Raw genomic sequence first — 22,235 nt, 5'->3', positions numbered from 1 at the left:
GCTTCTGGTTATCATTGAAATAATTAAAAGATAACCAGATAAGATTTGATTGGTTATTTAAACCTCCTAATAAGCAAAAATAATGCTTAATCATATTTTCAGGGAATTTTTACGAAAAAAAAAGAAAGAAAGAACTTTTATGTCTTAATAAAACATTGCTTATAATTTCTCCATTCTTGTAATTAAAACGCCTTATTCCTTTATGACAGTGTTCCCTGGTCCGTGGATCTAATGGTACCAGGCCGCAAATTTCATTGACACTAAATTTAAATTCCTAGGTTTATACCCTAAATTAAAAATAACTGTGTTCCATTGAAATTTTATTTATTTAAAAAAAGGGGGGTGCCCGAAAGAAGTGACATAAATTTATTAATGTTAGTAATGTATCATAGTCTCTGATTACCCCCAGGTGGAACCGTCTCATTGCAAAGAAACAAGCTCAGGGTTCTCATTGATTTAATGTTCTAGTAAGTTAAAATGTTAAATCTCTTTATATTTACTTTTTGGTGTAACTATATTTTATTTTGAAGGCATGTTTAAATGCAATTAAATTTAAATTAATAAATCAATATAATCTAAATAAAAGCAATCAACACCTCTCCCCCCCCACACACACACACACAGCAGGCCGCGGTTAAAAAAATATCATAGATTGACAGGTTCGCGGTGATAAAAAGGTTGGGAAGCACTGCTTTGTGGTATTGGCACAATAAATCATTGTGCAAAGGGAAAAAAGGAGATGACTTCGCAATCAATAATTTTTGTTTAGATTTGTATTTGTGAAATACCTCTTGTGCTTAAGAAAGTGAATTCTCACCATAGAAATATGTTGCCTCTCAATATTAAAGCAATTTTAATTAACTACCTTGAAAGGTTAGCAGCAAGCCAACTTTTGTAAGTTTGAAGTTATTGCTTTTCTATAGCACTACAAAACAATTTGAATTAAATTGATATTGAAATTGCATAAGATGTATTTTAAACGAAGAAAACGCAACTGGGCTGATAATTCTAATATTTCAGGTAAAATTAACTTCTCTTTTATCAGGTAACATAAGGACAGGTCTTGTTACTATCACTAATTTATTTGTAATGTAACATATGCTGACAGAGGTAATGAAGAGGCTAATGTTTGCAAATCAATTCTCTCACAATATGATTCCAAATTTCAATATATTATTTTTTAGATGTGTGATTCAATTGAACGCAGAGAATTAATCATACTGGCATATCCCATTGTCCAAAAAGGAGCATTCACAATCTTAGAATCTTTAGTACAGAAGTAAGCAAGTATATACTGTTCATTTTATAAAGTAGCTTTGAAATTTCTATTTGTTTAAAAAAAAATTTTCGTCACAAATTTATTAAATTTTAGTTTAAGCATGAATGTAAGGATAAGTGTAACACCTTAAGAGGGATTTTTTTTTCTTCATATTCATTAAATTGTTTATCTATTTTTGAATATTTTCAGGGCTAACCGTTATTCATGATCGTTGATTTAAATAACTATTTCTATTTTAAATACATATTTTTCTACTGATTAGAGTGAATTATATATATCTCCTTTATAAAAGGGGAAATTTTAAACTACTGAAATGTAAAAAAGTTGTACAAAATTTATTAAAAGGAGAAAATGAATGAATTGCAATATCTTAACATCATTGGAAACAGGGAATTAAGTGTGCATGAGAGATAACTTGTTTTGAAATGCACAGCAGTTTCCTCCCTAAAAGAAGATAACTTAACTGGTAGTCGCTCACATATTGCTTCATAAAAATATTTAGAAAAGAAACGATATTTTTCTTTCCCACTCTTTTTTATTGATTCTAGAAATAAAGAAATCTTCTAATTAAACCTTTTTAAATATGCACTTTTAAAGATCAGAAAAATGTACTAATAAATAAATAACGAAATGTTATGTACGAAAAATAATCTGTCATAATGAGAGGAAGGCTAGTAATTTTTTATTAAAGCTAGTACAGTGCCCGCCGCTAATAAAATCAGCCGCTTTATAAAATCAAATCGGCAAGAACCGAATCTTTACAATATTAATGCATGTTAAAAGCATCCTTTAATAAAATCAATGCCGCCGCTTTTTAAAATCAAAATTTTGACTACATAATGAATCAAACGTGCAATATTTCAGCTTCTTTTGTTCTTATTATTAAAATGTTATTTTTTCGAAGTTTAAAGATTTTTTTAGAAGAAGCAACAGTTACTCACAAGCCTGTGAAGCTGGCGTGGCTAGCATTTTCCTGCGATATTCATAGTGTAAGAGTTAAGGAAAAATGTGGGTGGTAAGCGGCGAGTTCATAGAAATCAATGTCAATTCCTTGACTTGAATGAAGTTTGGAGAAACCTATATCACTCAACAGGGGGTCGAATTCTTATCTTACTTTTTATTGAATGAACCATAGAAGGGAGAGAAGTTTCTTTTGTTATCTATCTTAACAGAGAACATGAATGGATTTCCAAAAACTGTGCGCATGTTCCGTAGCTATTGACGATAAACTGCAAACATCAGGAGAAAAATCTGATTTTGAAATTGTTACAAACATCAAAAATTGCAAAGTTATTTTCAATCAAGAAATGGAGGAATCAGACTCAGAAGATGAAATGAACTCATCAGTGCCATCTTCAATGGAAGTCAGAAAAGCACTTAATGTAGTGCGGCAAGCTTCAGAACAAAGAGGAGGAAATATCGAAAACTATAAAAACTTCTATAAACTCTCAAATGATGTTGAAAAGTTAATTTTAAATACTGAAACTCAAGCAACCATTGATCGGTTATTTGCAAAAATTTTGTAAATTTAATCTTATGTAGGGTTTTACTTTATTAAAATAATTAAATTAGTTAAAATAAAACATTAATGTTGTCATTATTCATTATTTCAGCTTTTAAAGTGTGTGCATTTAGAATACAAAAAAAAATTTTTTTTTTTCCAAATGTTGAATCGCCTCTTAATAAAATCAGGCGCTTAATAAAATCAAAAGAGCATAAAACGAAAGTGATTTAATAAACGGCGGGCACTGTAACATACAATTTTTTTTCCTCTTTAATATTGGGAATTTGATGACTAGAAAATTTGTTTAAAAAATATTAGGCTCGTAATGTGCTTTTTTTTTTCTTTTTCTCCCTCCATCAGCCCTACCTCTGCACTAAAAATTTACTGCTTTTTTAATATTTATTTTTATAATTCATTTATTTTTTTTATATCTTATCATTGTTATAAAGAAAGCCTTCTTATGTTAATACAATGTAGCTTATTTTAATTATAAGATTTTTGTTCATTTGTGATTCTATAAAAATAATAATAATTTTCAAATACTTTTTTAATTGTATATAACAAAGATGTTAAACCTTTCTCAGTATTTTTTTCTACTTTGTTTTATTAATTGATCCTCCTTAACTAAAAGTTTTTGAAGTGCATTGAAAACATGTTAACCTTAAGCTTTAAAATGTTTTTTTAATTTGTTTTTTGTGTTCTTTAAAATCATAAATTTTTTTTCATTGCAGCTTTGGATTGGTTCAACATACTGGAAGTTTTATTTCTCTTCTAAAGAGTTCTATTAAAGCCTCATATATAGCTACTTTTACTGGTGGAACTAATTGGTACTATAATTATTTTCCTTTTAACTATCATATTTTTTATCATTGTCATTATTATAATGAAAGCAAAACATAAACTTTTGGTGATTAAAAGTTTTGCATTGAATACATGGTTAGCAAAAAGAAAAGAAAAAAAATCTGATCTCATTTACAAGTTTTAACCTACGAGAATTTTCATTCAATAAAGTTTTATGGCAATATCTTGAAGGGATGTTTTAAAATATGTATTAACAGATTACTGTAATAGTGACTGGGTGTATTAACCCCAAAACATACTTTTTCAAAAGAAACATTATTTTTAAAAAAAAAAAATTTCAATTTGTATGCAGAAAAAGGTGACTGAATTTCAAAATATTATACTAATTAGGGAGTCTGCAGGAACTATTAAGCATTTTTCATGAGAACTTTAATGACGCTAATATTTAGAATTGGTAGACACAATTTTACCTAAGGCAGTATAAGGAAATTGTGCCAGGTTGGGCTGCTTTTAAGTTATTCATTGTGCAAACTTAAAATTTGTAGTTATTTTTTTAGACATTTAAAAAAATAGCTTGTAAAACTTTGATAAAAGTATGCTTTTGAAAACAAATGAAATTTAGCATGTTTTCTCCCGGGTTAGATACAATTTATCTCTATTATTTATAATGATAAAAACTATACTAGAATTTCATAATTAACTTTTATCTGGTCAAAGCAATGATTAAGGTCCGTGATCCCCAACCCTATGCCCGCGGGCACCATGGCGCCCATCGATCGGTCTAGGTGCGCCCGCTGCTTTGTGCCCAACGATAAAATACAATATTTCAGTTTTTAATTTTCCCGTAAAATGATATGCAAAAATTAATGCGGTAAATTACTACAATTGTTACACGTAACGAAAATTATTTCCGAAATAGTTAACTTAATTCTAGCAGCTCCTTTGCAACTTCGACTTTTCAAGGCCCTGTTACAAAATCCTGATGATGCTGACTTCATTTTGCAAACTGAAGCACGCTGGCTCAGTAAAGGCAAAGTACTTGAGAGATTTATACATATAATCGAAGAAATAAAAAATTATCTTGCAGCCAAAAATCAAATATTTTTAGAACTAACAGATCCTCTTTGACTAGGAGATTTGTCTTTCGTAACAGACATAATTGAAAAACTAAATAATTTAAACTTGGAACTGCAGGGAAAAGACAAACTTATAGCAAAAATGAGAAGGGCAAAACAATCGTTCAGATCAAAGTTAGTTTTCTGGATATCACATTTGAAAATAAAGTCTCTTTTGCATTTTCCAAACTTGGAAAAAAGGATAGGTGACAGTGAAATTGTCTTACATTTGTCATCAACCTCCAATTGCTTCAAGATCAATTTGAAAATCGCTTTTAACAATTTAATTATCGAGCCTATGGCCACTTTTTCTGTAAATCCTTTTACTATCAAATAAACGTAAACGAAATAGCAACATGCATTTCAGTATGTCTTCAAGTTAGGCGAGAAGAAGTGGAGATAGAAATTTTGGATCTTCAGAATGACATTATCCTCAAAACGATTATATTAGATGAGAAATTCTGGAATACAGTTGACATAAATAATTTTCCATTCTTAAAAAGAGCAACATATAAAATAAAGTAGTTTTGTGGTTTCACATACTTGTGGGAATCATTGTTTTCGACAATGAATTCAAAATATAGATCCCGATTTACAGATGAACACCTTGACGATTGCTTGCAAGTAGGAATTTCATCATGTTCTCCCAATTATGAAGCGATGGCCAGTGAAATGCAATGACAAAGATCACATTGACTGTATTTTATAAATAATTTTTATACTTCGTATGTTTTGCAAGCGATTCAGTAATCATTTATTTTACACAAGAATATTAATACTAATTATATTCATATGTTAAATTAATTTCTAAAATTAAATTTTGTGTGCGCTATATGTAGTGTGTGTATTATTACCCATGTCTACCAACTATAACATTGTCTTACAAAAATAAATGGCGCCCGCCGTTTAACCGATATTCTGGTATTTGCTCTTAGGTACAAAAAGGTTGGGGACCCCTGATTAAGGTGATAGAATAGAAATACTTAGTTTCTAATAAATTTTTAAAAACGAAATTATAATAAACATAATGAATGTTTCCTTAATATACATGTAAATACAGTCCTTTCATAATCAAACTTTGTATCTTGTATAATTGCAATGTGAACTTGATCTTTAATAAGCTATTATGTAAAGAAAAAAAATAATTCCCCTTTCTATTTAATTATTACAGTCTAGTCATCTTTTTAAGCTAAAGGTTTTTTTGTTAAATGTAAATAGTGACATTAATACGATTTCATTCACGTTTATTTTGGGAAAGCAAATCGTGTTAACTTAATGTAAACTTAAAACCACTTTTTAAATGGGAGCATTCTGTATTATTAATGAGTGAAATTCATACATAATTTCTTTTAAATAACATAATTTGAATATCTAATTGAGTGGTGTAATCAATTTATATTGTAAATTTTATATAAAACTATATGAAAATATATCTAATACAAAAGTCTCCTCTATTTATGTTTCTCATTTATCTGTAAAATCAATCATTTTATCTATCCTTAAAATTTATAAATTATGTTCAGAAAAGGTTTAAATTAATGTCCTCACAAACAAATAAAGTATTATACTTAATTTTTTTTTCTTCCCTGATAGATTTTTCCTATAGTGTTTGCACAACTAAATGTCTTCAATGAAGCTGAAATTCATTTGTTTTGGCCACTATTTATAAACATCCTTGATATAATCAACTTATTTATTTTATTAATTTATAGATGCTAGAGGTCAAAATCCTTCCAAATCACTTTTATTGAGCACAAACATTTGAACAAAACACAACCTGAGATATTCTTTTTAATATTTTATGTTTTTAATATGTTTTTATTTTTAAAAATTCTCTGAAATTAGGGCATTTCTTAAGTTCCTAAATAAACTAATAAAAAAAAAAAGATAAGTCAATTTTGGCAATATAATTACAAAAAGGAGTAATATTTTTATATCATTCATGCTTTTATATTTCTTTTTTGGTTTGGAAAATTTTGCTTACTACTAAATAATGTAAATCAATATATAAAATGTCGCTCAGTTCCAGTTTTCTCTCCTTGAGGTTTGAAAAAAGTTTTCTGTATTAAACAGAAATCTGCAAATTTTAGTTTTAAATAGTCTACTACTTTATAAAATATTTTTCGAAATCAAGAAAGCTTAGTTTGCTTCCTTGTATATAAAATTTACATTCACTTAGACCTTAAAACTCCTTCAGGTTGTTCTGATTTCAAATGTGTTATTAAGCTGTTTAATTTCTCAACTAAAGCAAATTCATATTTTTAGCCAAATGCGTAACACAACCTGGAGAATTTTGAATATTTGGTTAAAAAGGAATGGAACTCAGATTTCTGTTGAGGCTGGAAACAATAAAGATCTGTTGCGAGAACTTTTAATGGATATCACTCCAGAAAATATTGATGAGACTCCATCAGTGGTTAGTAGTATATTATAAACACTTTGTCTTAGTTATAAATGTTTGATATTTTGTAGTAAAGAATATTATTAATTTATCATATCTCTATGTGATGCAGATATGATATAAATTGCTGCTTTGTATTGGTTAAAAGGGCAATTTAGAACCACTCATAGATTAAATAATAGCTTTAATTCATTTCATAATGTGCCTTATTGCTTAACAAATTTTAGTTTTTGATAATGAAAGTCTAAGTCTACTTCTTAAGAAATAATATAATATTTTCCTCACTTTAATGTTGATGCAAATCATTGTTATCTTATTTTAAACTTAGTGTTTCCCCAACTTAATCCTATTGAGGAGAGAATTTGAAGACGAGTGTGTAAATAAATTGTGGTATATGTTGCTTGCCACAGTTATTATTTTTAACATATTTGAGAAAGTGATTAAGTGTAATAACTCCCTAATATGGAGAAATAGTTGAATGCAAAAAAAATTTTTTTCATCAGAAATTTCTGAAAATAAACAATAATCATAAGTGCTAAAATGTGTCTTCTCTATCAGGGATTTTTAAATAAAATGCTCTTTAATGCATTTCAAAAACATTACAAAAATGATTTTTTATCATAAAAAAAAATTAAACAAATACTCTGTACTTAAAATTTATATTGTTGGTAAAATTGTTATTTTAATATGTTTTATGCTGAATTTCAATTTTGAAATTCTCATTTGTTTTGCATAGACTAATAAAAGACATCAAACATCAGCTAAGAAAAAAAATCAACCTCCAGCCTTTCCGGAACCAGATCAAAATTGTGGCTTCAAAAGGAATCAAATCAGTACTTGTAATGAAGCTCTGAAAGGTAATAATTTTAATTCTATGGTATTTTTGCGTATTGTTGTTTCAAACTTGTAAGGCACTTAAAAAATTGAATATTTGAGTATTGCTGAATTTTTATACCTGTCAGAGCATCTCCTTCTAAAATCGTTAATTTTACTTGAGTGTGAGCCAACTTAGAGCCCAATCCCCGATATTGACTATTTTCTTGATGAACTGAAGGATTCACTTCCTAAAAATAGACAATGCTCAAAACTGTGACCTATCACAGAAGCAATCAGAACATTTTACGTTCAATTTACGATTAAATTTATTTGACCTGTAAACATCAATAATTGTTTCGTTATGTAAATATTTATGCATGATTTGATATTGAACTAATTAAAAGACATTTCTTTTTGCAATTTTTAGTTTGCAAAATAATCCTGATCTGTTTTTTAAAACATTTTTTAAAGGGAGCATTCATTTGTTTATATTTGTAATGTGATTTTATTTGTTTTATTTTCTGCATTATTTACAGCAAATCTTTTTTAATTCAGTTGAATTAATACTAATATTTTTATAAATTTATCATGATGTATATAAATAGTTTTCATTAAAATGTAATAATGTACACTGGCGGTTTAGCAAATGGGCAAAATTGGGAGAATGTTTTTCCCCAATACAATTAAATTACGACTTTTTACATGCAGAACTGTCAGAACATTCTACTAATAAAAATTAGCTTTTTGTGCTTTGAGAAAGTAGCCTGCAATAAATTTTTCCCTGGGACCTGTAAAACCTTTGTTCAGCCTTGGTTGTAGTTATTTTCTTCTGCTACACTGCAACTTTTGTAGGTCCTTGCAATAGACACACTACAAGAGGGGGACTATTCCAAGAGCAAAGGTTTTCGAAACAAAACAGACTGGTGCTACTTTTGTACTAAAACCTAATTGTTTGTTAGTGTATGAATCTTTAGTAAATGTATAATAAGCTGAACTGAATTTAATTTATATAACTGTAATGGCCATTAATTAAGGTTAATTTAAAAACAGGAAAACATTAGATAGTTGATGTAGTAAAATTAAACTTATCTGCATAGGTGCTACAAATTAACAACATGCCAATATGGTAAGTCTTCTTGAGTGTAATTTTCCACTAAAAGACAACTAATTTTCAAGCAATCGAGGTAGTATCTGATCGTACCCCTCTCTCTTCCCTAGTTGATGTAAATTGTAATTAGTAAATTAATAGTCTTTTATTACAAACTCTTTTAGATTTCTGTCTTTCTTGATGCAATATTTTAAGTTCTTGTCCGTTATATACTTATCTTTTTCAGTGTTACATGAATTCGTCAGTTCAGCAAGTTCTTTTCTGGAAGAAAAATTTAAAGCAGTAAGTTGTTCTTCTGTAACTTTAGTTACATTTTATACATAAATTAGTGGCTATAAATTTTTTAAAAATTTCTTTCAGGATATAGCTAACCAGATCTTTGCTGTATGTCATAAAATACAAATGTCTGGTCATCCAAAAAGAAGGCTTCCTTTTCCATACATGAACGATAAGTGTCGTAAAAATTTGTATAAGATTGTTGTATCGTTAGGCTCTTCATCCGATTTTAATATCAAAGTACTACAGCAAGCATTTGCTATTTTGAAAATAGCTGAAAGAGACAAATGTTGCAAAGTAAGTAATTTTATTTTATTTATTAATTTTTATTTGTTTAATTTTTAACAATAACATTGAGAATTATAATTGATAACATTAAAATGTAGTTTCAAAATTTGTCTTGTTATATATTTTTATGGTGGTTTTTACCAAGAAAATTAACTTTACAAATTTCAGTTTAAACCAGGGTTGGGGTTTTGGACGTCCTAAACTGGTTTTGGACTGTCCTAAACTGTCTTAAAGTGTCCAGAACCTTGAACTTTGGTAAAAGGTAAAAGTTCTATAGGTGTAACCATTGTACACATAATAATTACATGTATCAATAAATATTTGATATTTTTTATACAATTTACTTTAACTTATTAAAAGAAAATAATATAATATAATAGGAAAAGGTTTATAATTTTTGAAGCTCCACAATTCATTGAACAACAAAAGTGAATACCTAATCCTTTCAATATAAATATGCTTTTAATACTGATAAATAATGTTTTTGCACAAGGATAAACAATGCAATATTAAAAAATAATATTTTTTTAAAAAAAATACTAAATTTGTTTAAAAATTAACCTTTTATTTTTCACAATATTTTTCTAAAAAAATTTTTATAATTTCTACATTATAGGATGGTAAAAAAGACATCTATTCCAAAAAAAAAAAAATTATAATAATATTTTTTTTAAATATAAGTATATTAGTTTGAATTGGAAATAACAAAATAACTGAAAAATGTATTGACAGTTTTGAAAGGCATAACATCAGTTTCAGTTACTGACACTGGTGATGTATCACCACTATGCTTAAAGAATTGAACATGAATGAAATAAAAGTATTCTTGAATAGTACTATAGATAAATAAACCTGTTTATGACGAACCAAGCACTTAGTCCCTAATATTTTAACCTGTATGGCAAGTCCAAACTTAGTTATGTACTATTGAATGAGAGGACCAATTGAACTTGATTACTGATCAATCTTCCTTTGTTTAAATTGAAGAGTCAAACAATATTAATAAAACATTATACTTTTAAAAACAAATATTCTCTAGTATATTTAATTATCAATATGCTATTAGTTCTATGTTTATTTTATCTCTTAATTATTGTTCAGATAAAATTGTGACATAATTTGAGTAAAAGGGTTTTGGACAGGACTGTTTAAACCGTGGATTAATCCATTCTGTCCTAAACCTTGCCAACCCTGGTTTGAACAAAAAAAAAAGCTTTGCTTTTACTCTTGTTTGGAAAGTAAAAAATATGTGAGTCCTCACCACAATTTTCCCTGTAAGTCATTTCATTCAAGAAGTGACTAAATATCACTTTTAAATAAATGCCCTAGCTTACATAAAATTTCTGAAAATTCTCTGAATGAGAAAGTTTTCTTTGGTGAACCCCTCTACTAAGCGAAATTGGTTTATTTTAATGTTGCAACTGATGAAGGTGATCACTAGATTTTATAAAATATCTGAAACTCTATATTGCAATTTAAAAAGGACGAAAGAAAAGTATTTATTTATGGTAACTTGATATATATTAAAAAAAGTAAAAATTAGCATACCTGATAATAGTATTATTAAATATTTTATAAAATTATGTTTCATTAATTTCTTTACAGAAAAAGTAAAGTAAGTAAAACTTATATTTTTGAAGTTACATTGTGACAGTAACTTTTCATTTAGCTGCAACTTTTGCCTGTGAATTACGAATCGGTTATAAAATTAAAAATAGCTTTATTTTTATTGCTTAAATGATTTTTATGATACTATGACACTATATTTGGATTAGTGTAATTTTCTTACCACATGAAATTTACTGATAGTTAAATTTTATAAAAGTTCAATTCATATACATTCCCTATTCATTTAGTATGAAATTAATGCCATATTTTCATTCATTTACGTGTAAGGCGCAGAAAGTCAGATTTCTATTATCACACTCAGATTGATATAAATCAATTTATGAATTTGATGTATATGTTTTGCTTAAGAAAGATATTAATGTTATATTTTCTAAAAATGATCGCGCAAATAACGAAAGATTTCTTAGTTTAAAAATGAATAATAAAAAAATAAATATAATTGAAATTTATAAATATATTTACCTAACAATATAGAAAGAAAATTTAAAAAAATAAGTTCGTTAAAAATTATTTGTATGCTTAAAACTATGTACTAAATAAATTAAACAAAAAGAAAAAAAACACTATTTTTTATCATTATTATATCACATAAATAATAAAGTTAAATTGAATAATTACCGAATTCTGAACAAAAAAACAAAGTAAGGTTTAATTTCTTAAAAGTAAAAACAAAAGAATTATGATATTCGATAATATATTCAACTGACAATATTGAAAGAAAATTAAAAAACACGATTATACTCTTTAATAAAACAAAGTGCTAAGTGATTTTAAAAAAAGAAGTCGCAATCGCAAACATAACTAATTTTTTGAATAAACAAAGTTGATTGACTTATGTCCAAATCCAAAAGAGGAAAAATAAGTTTTGTTATAATTTTATTTATAAAAATGAAAACAACGAAAGATTTATAAATTTAAAATCAGTACTAAAACCCCATTAAATTATTATTTTATCCAAAAAGTTTTTAATAAATTGAAATTAAGTAAAAAATAGCCTAACAAATTTAATTACTTTTTAATTTAATTCTTTATGGGCACCTTAAATTGGATTTCAGTTTGTAATAAATTCAATAATGTAAAATAATACTTAAACATATAATATCAAAATTAATTTTCACATTTAAAAATAAAAAAGAAAGTTTTGTTTCAAAAAAAAATTTACTAATTAATTAAGAAACACTTCTTTATATATACTTTTCAATAATAGATTACGTTCAGAACAAGGTAACGACGGCGATTACAAAGTCAGTCCCACTGAAAATAATCTACAAGAAACGATATCAAGTCGCGACAAAGTAGGGAAAAAAACTAAGATATGCAGTAACGAGCATGCGAGATCACGATATATGTTCTCAAAACTGATTCTATCGCTCATCAATCAAAGCGATATATAACAATACGAACATCGTCTTCCCCAGCGCGAGTTGACATCGAAACGTAAGAGATCCTTGCATGTCTTGTGTCGCGATATTGTTCGTCTTCTTTACTCGACGGCTTAAATCAGATTTCTGGTGCATTGCCTGGAACGAAAATCGATGTATCAGGCGTTGAATCGATATATCGATTTATAGCCCAGTCCTATCAGTGAGTAAACAAACGGAGACTGGGTGATCTGGGCGTTATTTTAATTAAGCTTTTTTTAAACATCCGACATTTTTAAAGCATTCCATTTTTAATGGGTATAAAAATTTTAAATAAATATGTATTACTCGACTACTAAAAACACCCACATCTGTAACAAATAATATGTTATTTTCTATGTTTATTTTATTTATTTATTTATTTTTTCTTAATCCGATATTAGATATAATTCCACATGTCCTATGAATCTGAATAGGGGCCCAAAAGATTAAAAGGGTGCTAATTCGTGCTGATTTTTTGATAAATCCATTTTGTTTTCTGATCTTTTTTTGTCAGAAATAAATCTTGTTTCAGCCGTAATTAATCTCTTTTTTCGACCATTTCTGTATGTATTTTCAAATTCCTATGTATTTATTATATTATTACGACATTTCGAATTTCAGTTATAAATATTCAATGAGCACAATATGTTACGATTCCATCATAATTTTACGTTACATTTTAATTGTTTCGAAGACTGTCATTTTTTTGCCTGGATATTCAACTATTTTATGTGCTTGATGAGTGACGATTCCATCGTAATATCATGTGATATTTATGATGATATTTTTTTCGAAAGCTGTCATTTTTTTTCCACGTGAATTTTCAAATTGGATATTTTAAATACAATGCTGTTACAACGTCCGCATTTCAAATTTGCATTATCGCTATTTGATGCATTAGATTCAAGACATTTCTATCACGATTCCACTCCATTTTTTGTAGGTTTTATACAGTTATTTGTCATTTATTGGCCACTTTCACATGATTTTTGAAATTTAATTAATTTTAATACGATGCTATTACAACGTTCGGAAAGTCCATGTCTATTCTAATCGGCCCGAACTTTATAATTAACTCAATACTTGTATCGGCAGTTATTTATAATTTTTTCGGCCTTTCGCATGTTGTTTTCATAATTTTTTTGTAATTTTTTAAGTTTTAATACAACGTTTGAATTCCGAATTTGAATTATCACTTTTTAAAGTGTTTCATTTGTGACTATTCCATCCCAATTGATGGCAATTTTAACTTGTATTTTCTTATTCTGATCATTTTTATATGTTATTACAACAAGCGAGTTTTTCGATTTAAGGAGTCACATTTTCATTTTAGATTAATTCTACTGTAAATCCACATCGTTTATGGATAGTTTTTTCAGCAGCTGTTTGTCGTTTCATGACTATTTCCTCATGGATTTTTCGCTTCCGATGTAATTAATATAATGTTATGGCTTACTAATTTCATATTATATTCATTGTAAGTCTACGTTAATTTTCGATTGCTTTCTCGGCAGTATTACAATCGCTTATATTTTTTCCCTTTAATTTTGACATTGTTTTTAAAATCCTGATATGTTTAATAAGTTATTAATATACACCATTTTCAAAATTAGAAAATTACACTCATTTTAAATTTGATTTATAGAATATATGAATTTAAAAACAATAAGATTTTTAATGTTAAAATTAAAAACTTTGTATATTTTGGATGTTAAAAGTTATGCAAATATTTGTGAACCATGCTCTTTTTTGTGATAGGTGCATTTTTTTTAGAGGGAAGTAGTTTCCTTTTCAGCTTTTAGTGCCCTGCCCTTTTTAAAGTCTAGAATGAACACTGAATTTTCTGTTTTTTATAATGTTAAATGTTGTGTATTATCTATATTTTATTATAAATGTATTTAGTTACTGTCCTACAATTCTGTTTATTTTAAGCTTATAATGCATTTCTGAAAACACAGTCCATAATGTTTGCATAAATTCTTTTCTCTACTTTTATTTATTAAACCTGCAGATTTCAAAAAATGCAATGAATTCTATGGTTCCAATTGATATTGAACTTTCAACTTTATGCTAAGCATCTTGATTATGTGTCAATGCAAACTACTGAAACTACTAAAGAAATATGTGCAGGCAGCCATTTCACTGCATGCATTACTGTAAAGCAAAAAAACAATTACTGTAAAGATTTTGTAACATAAACAGAGGCATTGTCTTAATAATATGAAAAATCCAACTCTAGGGGGCCAATTTTCTATGCAAATTTTATTTAAAAGAGCATTTTAACTATTTTAAGAATGTGTTAAGTATTTTATTAATACATAGGTTTTGTACACTTTTATACACCTTTGGTCAGTTTTAGATTGTTAATCCTGATCTTTGACATTTAAATTAATTTAGTTTATCTAAAACCCTAACCTTATATGGAAAGATTTTTATACTGTCAGATCACTATATTCAATATGTCTGAGATATTTATTGATTAACACAATCAATTAGCTTCTCAACACCAGATCCAAGTGTGTCGCATAGTCAAACTTTTAATGCATATACATTCTTTTTTATTATCGACAATCTATTTTATTTATGAAAGCTTTTTTGTTTTAGATAAATTTGCTAAGCCAACGAGCTAAGGGTATAGCTAGGCATTTGCTGCAGCCCAAAAAGAAATTCCCTGAAGCAGTTACAAACAGAAAAAATATTTTCGAATCTCCTATGGAAGAGGATGCTGGCAGTGGATGGGAGAATGTGGTTGTTTGGAATAATCATGCTAATCCAGAAAATAAGGGTGCAGACTCTCAAATTGATATTGCTGAAAATAATGCAAGCCTTTCCCCGGAAACTCATAATAGTGTTGAGGAAGAAGAAATTCAAAGCAAATTTGTCCCTGAAAGAGAATACAGTAGTACTTCATCTCTGAACTCTAGTCGATCCGATTCAGAAAATGAAAGCATTATGGAACAAGTAACAGTTGATGAAAATAATCATGAATCCAATGGTACTCCTATGGAATCCCCTATGGAAGAGGATATTGGCAGTGGGTGGGAGAATGAGGTTGTTTATAATACGAATCACGCTAATCAAGAAAATAATGTTGCTGACTCTCAAATTGATATTGCTGAAAATAATGCAAGCCTTTCACCAGAAACTCATAATAGCGTTGAAGATGAAGAAATTCAAAACAAATTTGTCCCTGAAGGAGAATACAGTAGTCCTTCTAAATTTGATACATCCCTGAACTCTAGTCGATCTGATTCAGAAAATGAAAGTATTATGGAACATGTAACTGTTGATGAAAATAATCAAGAATCCAATGGTACAATAATCAAGAATGCAGTGGTAGAAGTCACAGAAAGTGAAAATTTAAATGACGCCACAAAAACAGATGACTTAAACTTAGTGGAAAAAGAAATAAACCAGGTAAAAATAATTTTTTTTTTAACTGTCAAACATTACTTAAATTGTAATTGTTAAGTTTTACAACCATGTATTATGATTTTTAATTTTATGTTTTTAGTAATTTTACTACAATAATAACCAGAAATGAAAGGTGCGCTTTTAATTCTGATGTTTACGTCAATTAACTATTAACAACAAAATCTTCTTTTTACAATCTTTATTTTAATTTTCGCAGTGTAACTGATTTTCAGTAATGTAATTTAAATAACCGTATTTTTATATTAATCTTGGACACCTACGGTTATTATTTTCTTCTGTAATTATTTATGTTCTAGATTACAAGTCTCTGGTTGTCTAAACGGAATTTTTTTGTTATTTCTAAAATTATTATAATCACTGCTAAAAAAAAAAAATTCTTTAAAAAGAATTCTGAGGTAGAACAGAGAATTATAGTTAGCTAATCTAAAATGTGGCATTCAAATTTTATTAAAGAGATCATTATAAAACAAAAATGTTTGTAAACAGGATGATTCAGGAATGCTTCATTCTGATTAATAAGTAAATATCCCAGGTGACTGAATTTATTAGAAAAAAGGTTATAAAGCACTTTAACAATAAAGATAGAACAGTAATAATTTGATTGATATAAAAGTAATTAAATGAGCAAAAAAATTTTACGCCATCCTTTAATGTATAAATGAGTGGTTTACAATGCATATTGATTAATATTAAATATATATAAATTAATTATAATATTGAGTATATATATATATACTCAATATTAAGAAAAGAGCACCATATTTCTTAGATTGCGACTACCACCTATATTTTGGGAGTCAGAAATCTGAATCTGTTGAAAAAAGGGTATTGTTTATTCTGGATAGTACGTTTTTGTGCCTGATTTCGTAATTTGAAATATTGTCTGCATTAAGTGATTAGCCTATTTGAGTTAACCCCCTCAAGGCATTAAGAAAGATTCCCAAAACATGAAGATCCAATTATTAAATCAAAAGATATTCAGAGTGGTCTTTTTTTTGGCACACTGTACATGAATATTTCCAATAAATTATTCATTCTATAATATATTCGCTGATTTTTGAACTAATTATAATTTACAAAAATGTAAATGTTTGTTTAAATGAGATAATAATTTTTTTATCAATTTAAGAATTTAATTGCATTACTATCAATATTTAGTATAGTTATTGGAATAAATTTTATTATGTTATAATAGCTTTAGTTGATCTACATTTTAATCTATGCCACTCTGCTTCATTTGTAATTTTACATGTATATTTATTTATAAATACTTCCTATTTATAATAGCTAATAATTATCCTTACACCGAAATCTTGTTCGAGATGTCGAATAAAAACATGGTTAAAACTGTTCAAAACCATCTTGTCAGAATAACTTGCCAACCCTGCTTTCTGGTGGCTTCAGTAAATTAAGTTTTTAATCAATTGATTTCAATGGGGATATATCTTAATTTATCCTTAAAGTAATAAAAACGATATTAATTTGTTTTAAAAATTAAAATTAGCAAAGTATACATAATATTTACAAAATGTTTTTTTATAAATATTCGACATTTTGTAATGTCTTATTGTCTGTATTAACTATTTGAAATTAGTTTGAAAAATTTCTGACATATTTTTTTTTTTCAAATAAAGGAGGATTGTATTAGCCTACTATTTTTAATATTTGTTACATCTATAATTTTTGTTGGTCAGTATTATTTTCTGATACTATATAGTTTTAAAGTTCTGAAGTAATTGTAATAATAATTTATTTTGCAACTTTAAATTATTGTTACTGTTTCAAATCATCGATTAATATTATTACCTTGTGTTCTTATAAATTTCATATGTTTTTAATTTTTTTTTTTTAGAATTCATGTCACCAAGCAGGAGAATCTAGGCCAATTACACCCACATTTGATGAAATGTGTGCTGATCTAGTTTTAAGTGAATCATCTCAACTGGCTGATAGTTGAGATTTCTTATGTTTGTATAAATTCATCCTTGTATATTGTCAATTAAACATATGTAAATTTTCGACCGATATTCTAGGACATTTTTTTTCTTTTAACTAATTATCAACTTTTACTATGATGTATTCTTTATTGCAATAAAATAGAGTACATTTTTAATGTAGAAATATTTATCCTGGTGACTATTTTGGTTATTTCCAATTTTCATATTTAAAAGAAAAATAAAAAATATTTCTTAGAAATAAATATTTTTCAAACCATGCTTTATCATTTTTTTTTACCTAATACTGAAGAAATGTTAATAAAAACTTTGTTTGATTGCTTATTAAATTTTTTTATACCTATTCTTATGTGATATAATTTATTTAATATTATTTTTAATACCTTAAAGAATATTTTAATTTATCAGTTTAAAATGTTATAATGACTGATCGAGTATTTTAAAAAAATTCAATATTATAGTACCTATCATGGCTAGTGAGTTAGCAAATTTAGTTATTTTGATCATTTTAATTTTTATTGTCTAAAACTAATTTTAAATTAAAATTTATAATGATAAATTCGTTTCAAATAAACAATATGAAAAAAATTAATATCGCAAAAGTATTATTGCTTTTGTTATTGACTTAAACAGAGATGATTGTGTTCTGGAAAAAATCCATATTTTTCGCCAATTATGATCTGGAAATCCTAAGTCCAAAAGTTTCATGTGCATTTAAAGAAGTATGCATTTTCTGTCTTTTAATTTTGAAAATAAAAAGAAATGGAACTTTTATTTTCTATTTTATCATGAAAAGCAATAATGACTGTAAATAATTTTCTAACTATTTAAGTAAATGTATTGAGTCATACCCGATTTGTATGCAAGATTTGTTACTACTATCTATGATATGGAGGCAGAGGGATTAAAAAGAAGCACACGCATCTGTCCTTCCTCCCTTAATATCTAATAAATTAAAAATCATATTTGAAATTTTTAAGTGTCACTTTTTTTTAGTTTTAATAGACAAAATTTTTTCTTTCTGATAATAATTTTTAAAGTTTATTTCATGACAAAAAAAAATAAATATATTACTATAAACAACTTATAGGTTTGCATTTCACAAAATATTAACACAACAATAGAACTTTATTTATTTTTTTTGCGTAAAAATTATTTTTTACTTTATTTTTTATGCAGTTTAAAGTATTATAATTTTTATTTATTTTTTGCCACTAAGTTGAAATATCAAAAAAACTGAAATTCATACCTTTGGTTTAGTAGTTATGAACAAATTTTTGAAATAGTATATGAACTCAAATAAAAGTCTCTTTCTTTAAATTAAAAAATAATTACATGTTTATTGAAATATTTTGATGAATTTTTTTCTATTTCCAACTCTCCCTGAAAAATTTTCTGTCGATATCCTTGGTTGCTAGTACATTACAACAACTAATGTTTTAGTCTAAGTAGTGAAATTTTTGTGAAAATAAGTAGTTTAGTGATTATTGCATAGCATTGTCCCGTTAATAGTGCTAAAAAGAAGTTTTCGTTATTTATAAAAATATAGATTTCAAACTTTATCACTAGTCCAAAGTTTTTTTTTTTAAAGAAAAGAGAGAAAGTTTAAGAACTCATCATCAAGATTTGATATTGGTTATCCTTACATTACAAACTTTGATATTGGTCACAGAAATAATTTCAAAATCACTTAAAAGTAATACTTTAAGGTCATATGTTCAAAATTTGATTGCACGAGAACTATTCGACCTATAATGTTTGAATTTCGTATTTTATCATCTAAAATTGGATACTTTAAAATGATGTAAGAATTATTTTTGCCGCATAAATCAAGGCTTTTTCAACAATCACCTTATTAAATAATAAATATTTCTTAAACATTATATTTTACTCAACTTATATTTGGATTATTAAATTTTATGACTGTAAGCAAAACTTTTGCTTTGCTAGTTCTCGAGGTATTTTTAAATGTACAGAAATTTAAATTAATATTAAGGATTCCAAACTTGTGATATTTTTCCAGCTTAAACTATTGGGATCATATCTTCCTGATTTCTGCTAACCCATATTTTGGATTTCAGAAATCCAAAAAAAGGTATGTATATTTCAAGAAAGTAGCTAGGTACCATTAAGATTGAGTCATAAAAATCGGAAGAAAAAAATCTGGTCATTAGATCAAAAGTTCTTCAGGGTGTTCACTTTTTTATTTTGAGCGTTGTACAGATTTAGGAAAATAGTAAAAACAAACAAATATAATATAGCAATTTGTGAATTTTTAATCACCAGGTCCATTTTTTTCTGTTGTTCTTCGCAATAAAATTTAAACAAAAGCGTTGAGAGCTTTAATAGTTCTAAAAATTATTATACTTTCATAAGCAATTGTCGTAATCAGTTGTAATTTGTTTAGAATTGTGAGAATTTTATTCGACTTGATCAGAATATGTATAACCAGAAACTTCTTAAATTTTTATAATTTGGCTGTTAATAAAAATGAATATTTTTCCAAATAATAGCTTCCTTTAGTTTAATTTCTAATAATGAGGGATATTTATTTCGAAATTGTGTTATTGTCCTTTTCAAAAGAAACCCAGACTAATATTTTTTCAAAATTGAACTGTGCTTCATTAAATCAGTTATTCTTTACTTTTGTTTCATTTTATCTTATATAATAGTGAATGGCATAAATATTTTGTAATTTTGAATCAACGATGATTTTAAATATGCATAAATGCAAAATTATTAAAATTAGACTTGTTTTTTTTTTTTGCAAAATTTTGATTATATATAATACAATCTTTTACTGTATGGAAAAGATAATTACATTCTTCAATAGTGCTTTTATTTTGCATAGGAAATATAATATTCCTTAAAAGACGCCAGTTCGAGATCTGCCATGGGTACTGTTTCACCTAGATACCCTTATGGCAATTCATCGCAAACGAAAAATAATAAAACGTACTTAAGAATGAGCACGTATCGGCCTTACATCGGAAAGGTTCTGGATTCGAATCTCGGGCAAGGCATGGATGTTCTTTCATTCTCTGTACTATCTGTCCTTACTGTGGGGGCAACGTTGGGCCACCTAATATGGTACCCTTGAAAGAGAGGCCAACAATCTGGCCTTCAGGAGACTGTATGGCGAAAGGTCATTCTCCAGGTGAGCATTGGAAGAAAAGAACTTAAAAATGAACTACTACTATCTATAGTAGTAACGTTTTCAAGTGTGTGCACAGGGGCGCTGGGGTGTCATTATTACCTCTCAAAGAATTTCACTAATCGGCATATTGACGAAATTTCATCTTCTCACGTATTTCTGAAAAACACAAATAAGATTAGTCAATATTGCATCTTTATTAAAAATTTTAAATAGGGATGAAAAAAAATAATTCATTAGTATCATTTATCATATATTCATTTCACATTTCTCATATTTTCCTTAACAAATCCAATCCCGTTCTTGCCATTAACAAGTTCATTTTTCAAACAATCGTCATGAAGCTTCTATTTTCGAGTACAAACGAGCCAGTTTCATCAGAAAGAGAGCTAAGAGGAATAATAGCTCATCTTTAAAAGCTCCCTCATTTTTTATTTATGAATAAGAAAAATTCAAAAAGTGTAAGTAGGTTAGAAATGTAGGCGAATGTTGCACGAAGATAAAAAAAAATATATATTGAGTTAATTACATTCTGCAGAAATTTATTTTAATTTTTAAATACATAATTTTTGCGATTAAAAGACGATAAAGGACCAAGTTGAATGTTCAATTTATGCAAGTATTTTTTTTATTATTATTATCTCATATTAAAAGAAAGTTGTTGCTGCAATCGCTACTATTTCAGAAAATATTCGCTGAAGACTCATAACTCGAAAACTAATCGATGAAACAGTATAAGATTTTGCTTATTTCTAGAGAAATAAATCTGATACCAAAATGTTAATGATACGAATATTTTACATCACATTTAAAGATTTTTTTTTTTAAGAAGAAACTCGTTTTTATGTCTTTAAATGGATAGCTCGATGCTTTCGAATCTGTTTAGAAGTAACAAAATAGTTTTTATTGACGGTTTATCGGATTTTAGAAAAATTAATCACAATAAAAGTATAATATATGCTTCAAAAAAATTACTCTCTCCTAATCAAAAATTAGTTTCCGCTCAATTAAATAAATTTTAAAAATTATGGTGTGTGTTTTTTTTTTACAGAATCCTGAAAGGTTAAGAAA

The 22,235-nt window shown here is 27.1% G+C and overlaps 1 protein-coding gene across 1 annotated transcript in view; it reads left to right on the top strand.

Moving 5' to 3' along the window:
* LOC107457168 (uncharacterized) overlaps window positions 1-18,168 on the top strand; it is a 37,982-nt gene extending 19,814 nt beyond the window's left edge. The window contains exons 10-17 of the mRNA XM_016075269.4: window positions 1,185-1,279; window positions 3,515-3,610; window positions 6,965-7,115; window positions 7,837-7,957; window positions 9,251-9,306; window positions 9,385-9,597; window positions 15,225-16,037; window positions 17,908-18,168. Coding sequence (XP_015930755.3) covers window positions 1,185-1,279; window positions 3,515-3,610; window positions 6,965-7,115; window positions 7,837-7,957; window positions 9,251-9,306; window positions 9,385-9,597; window positions 15,225-16,037; window positions 17,908-18,012 — 1,650 coding nt within the window. The 3' untranslated portion in view covers window positions 18,013-18,168. The remainder of the gene's footprint in view (window positions 1-1,184; window positions 1,280-3,514; window positions 3,611-6,964; window positions 7,116-7,836; window positions 7,958-9,250; window positions 9,307-9,384; window positions 9,598-15,224; window positions 16,038-17,907) is intronic.
* The last annotated feature ends 4,067 nt before the right edge of the window (window positions 18,169-22,235 follow it).

The sequence above is a fragment of the Parasteatoda tepidariorum genome, chromosome 8 (genome assembly GCF_982258835.1).
Source record: "Parasteatoda tepidariorum strain Cologne lab strain chromosome 8, Ptep-v5.0, whole genome shotgun sequence".
NCBI classification, from domain to species: Eukaryota; Metazoa; Arthropoda; class Arachnida; order Araneae; family Theridiidae; genus Parasteatoda; species Parasteatoda tepidariorum.
The sequence above is the reverse complement of the archived record's forward strand: the minus strand, read 5'-3'. Positions and strand labels throughout refer to the sequence as shown.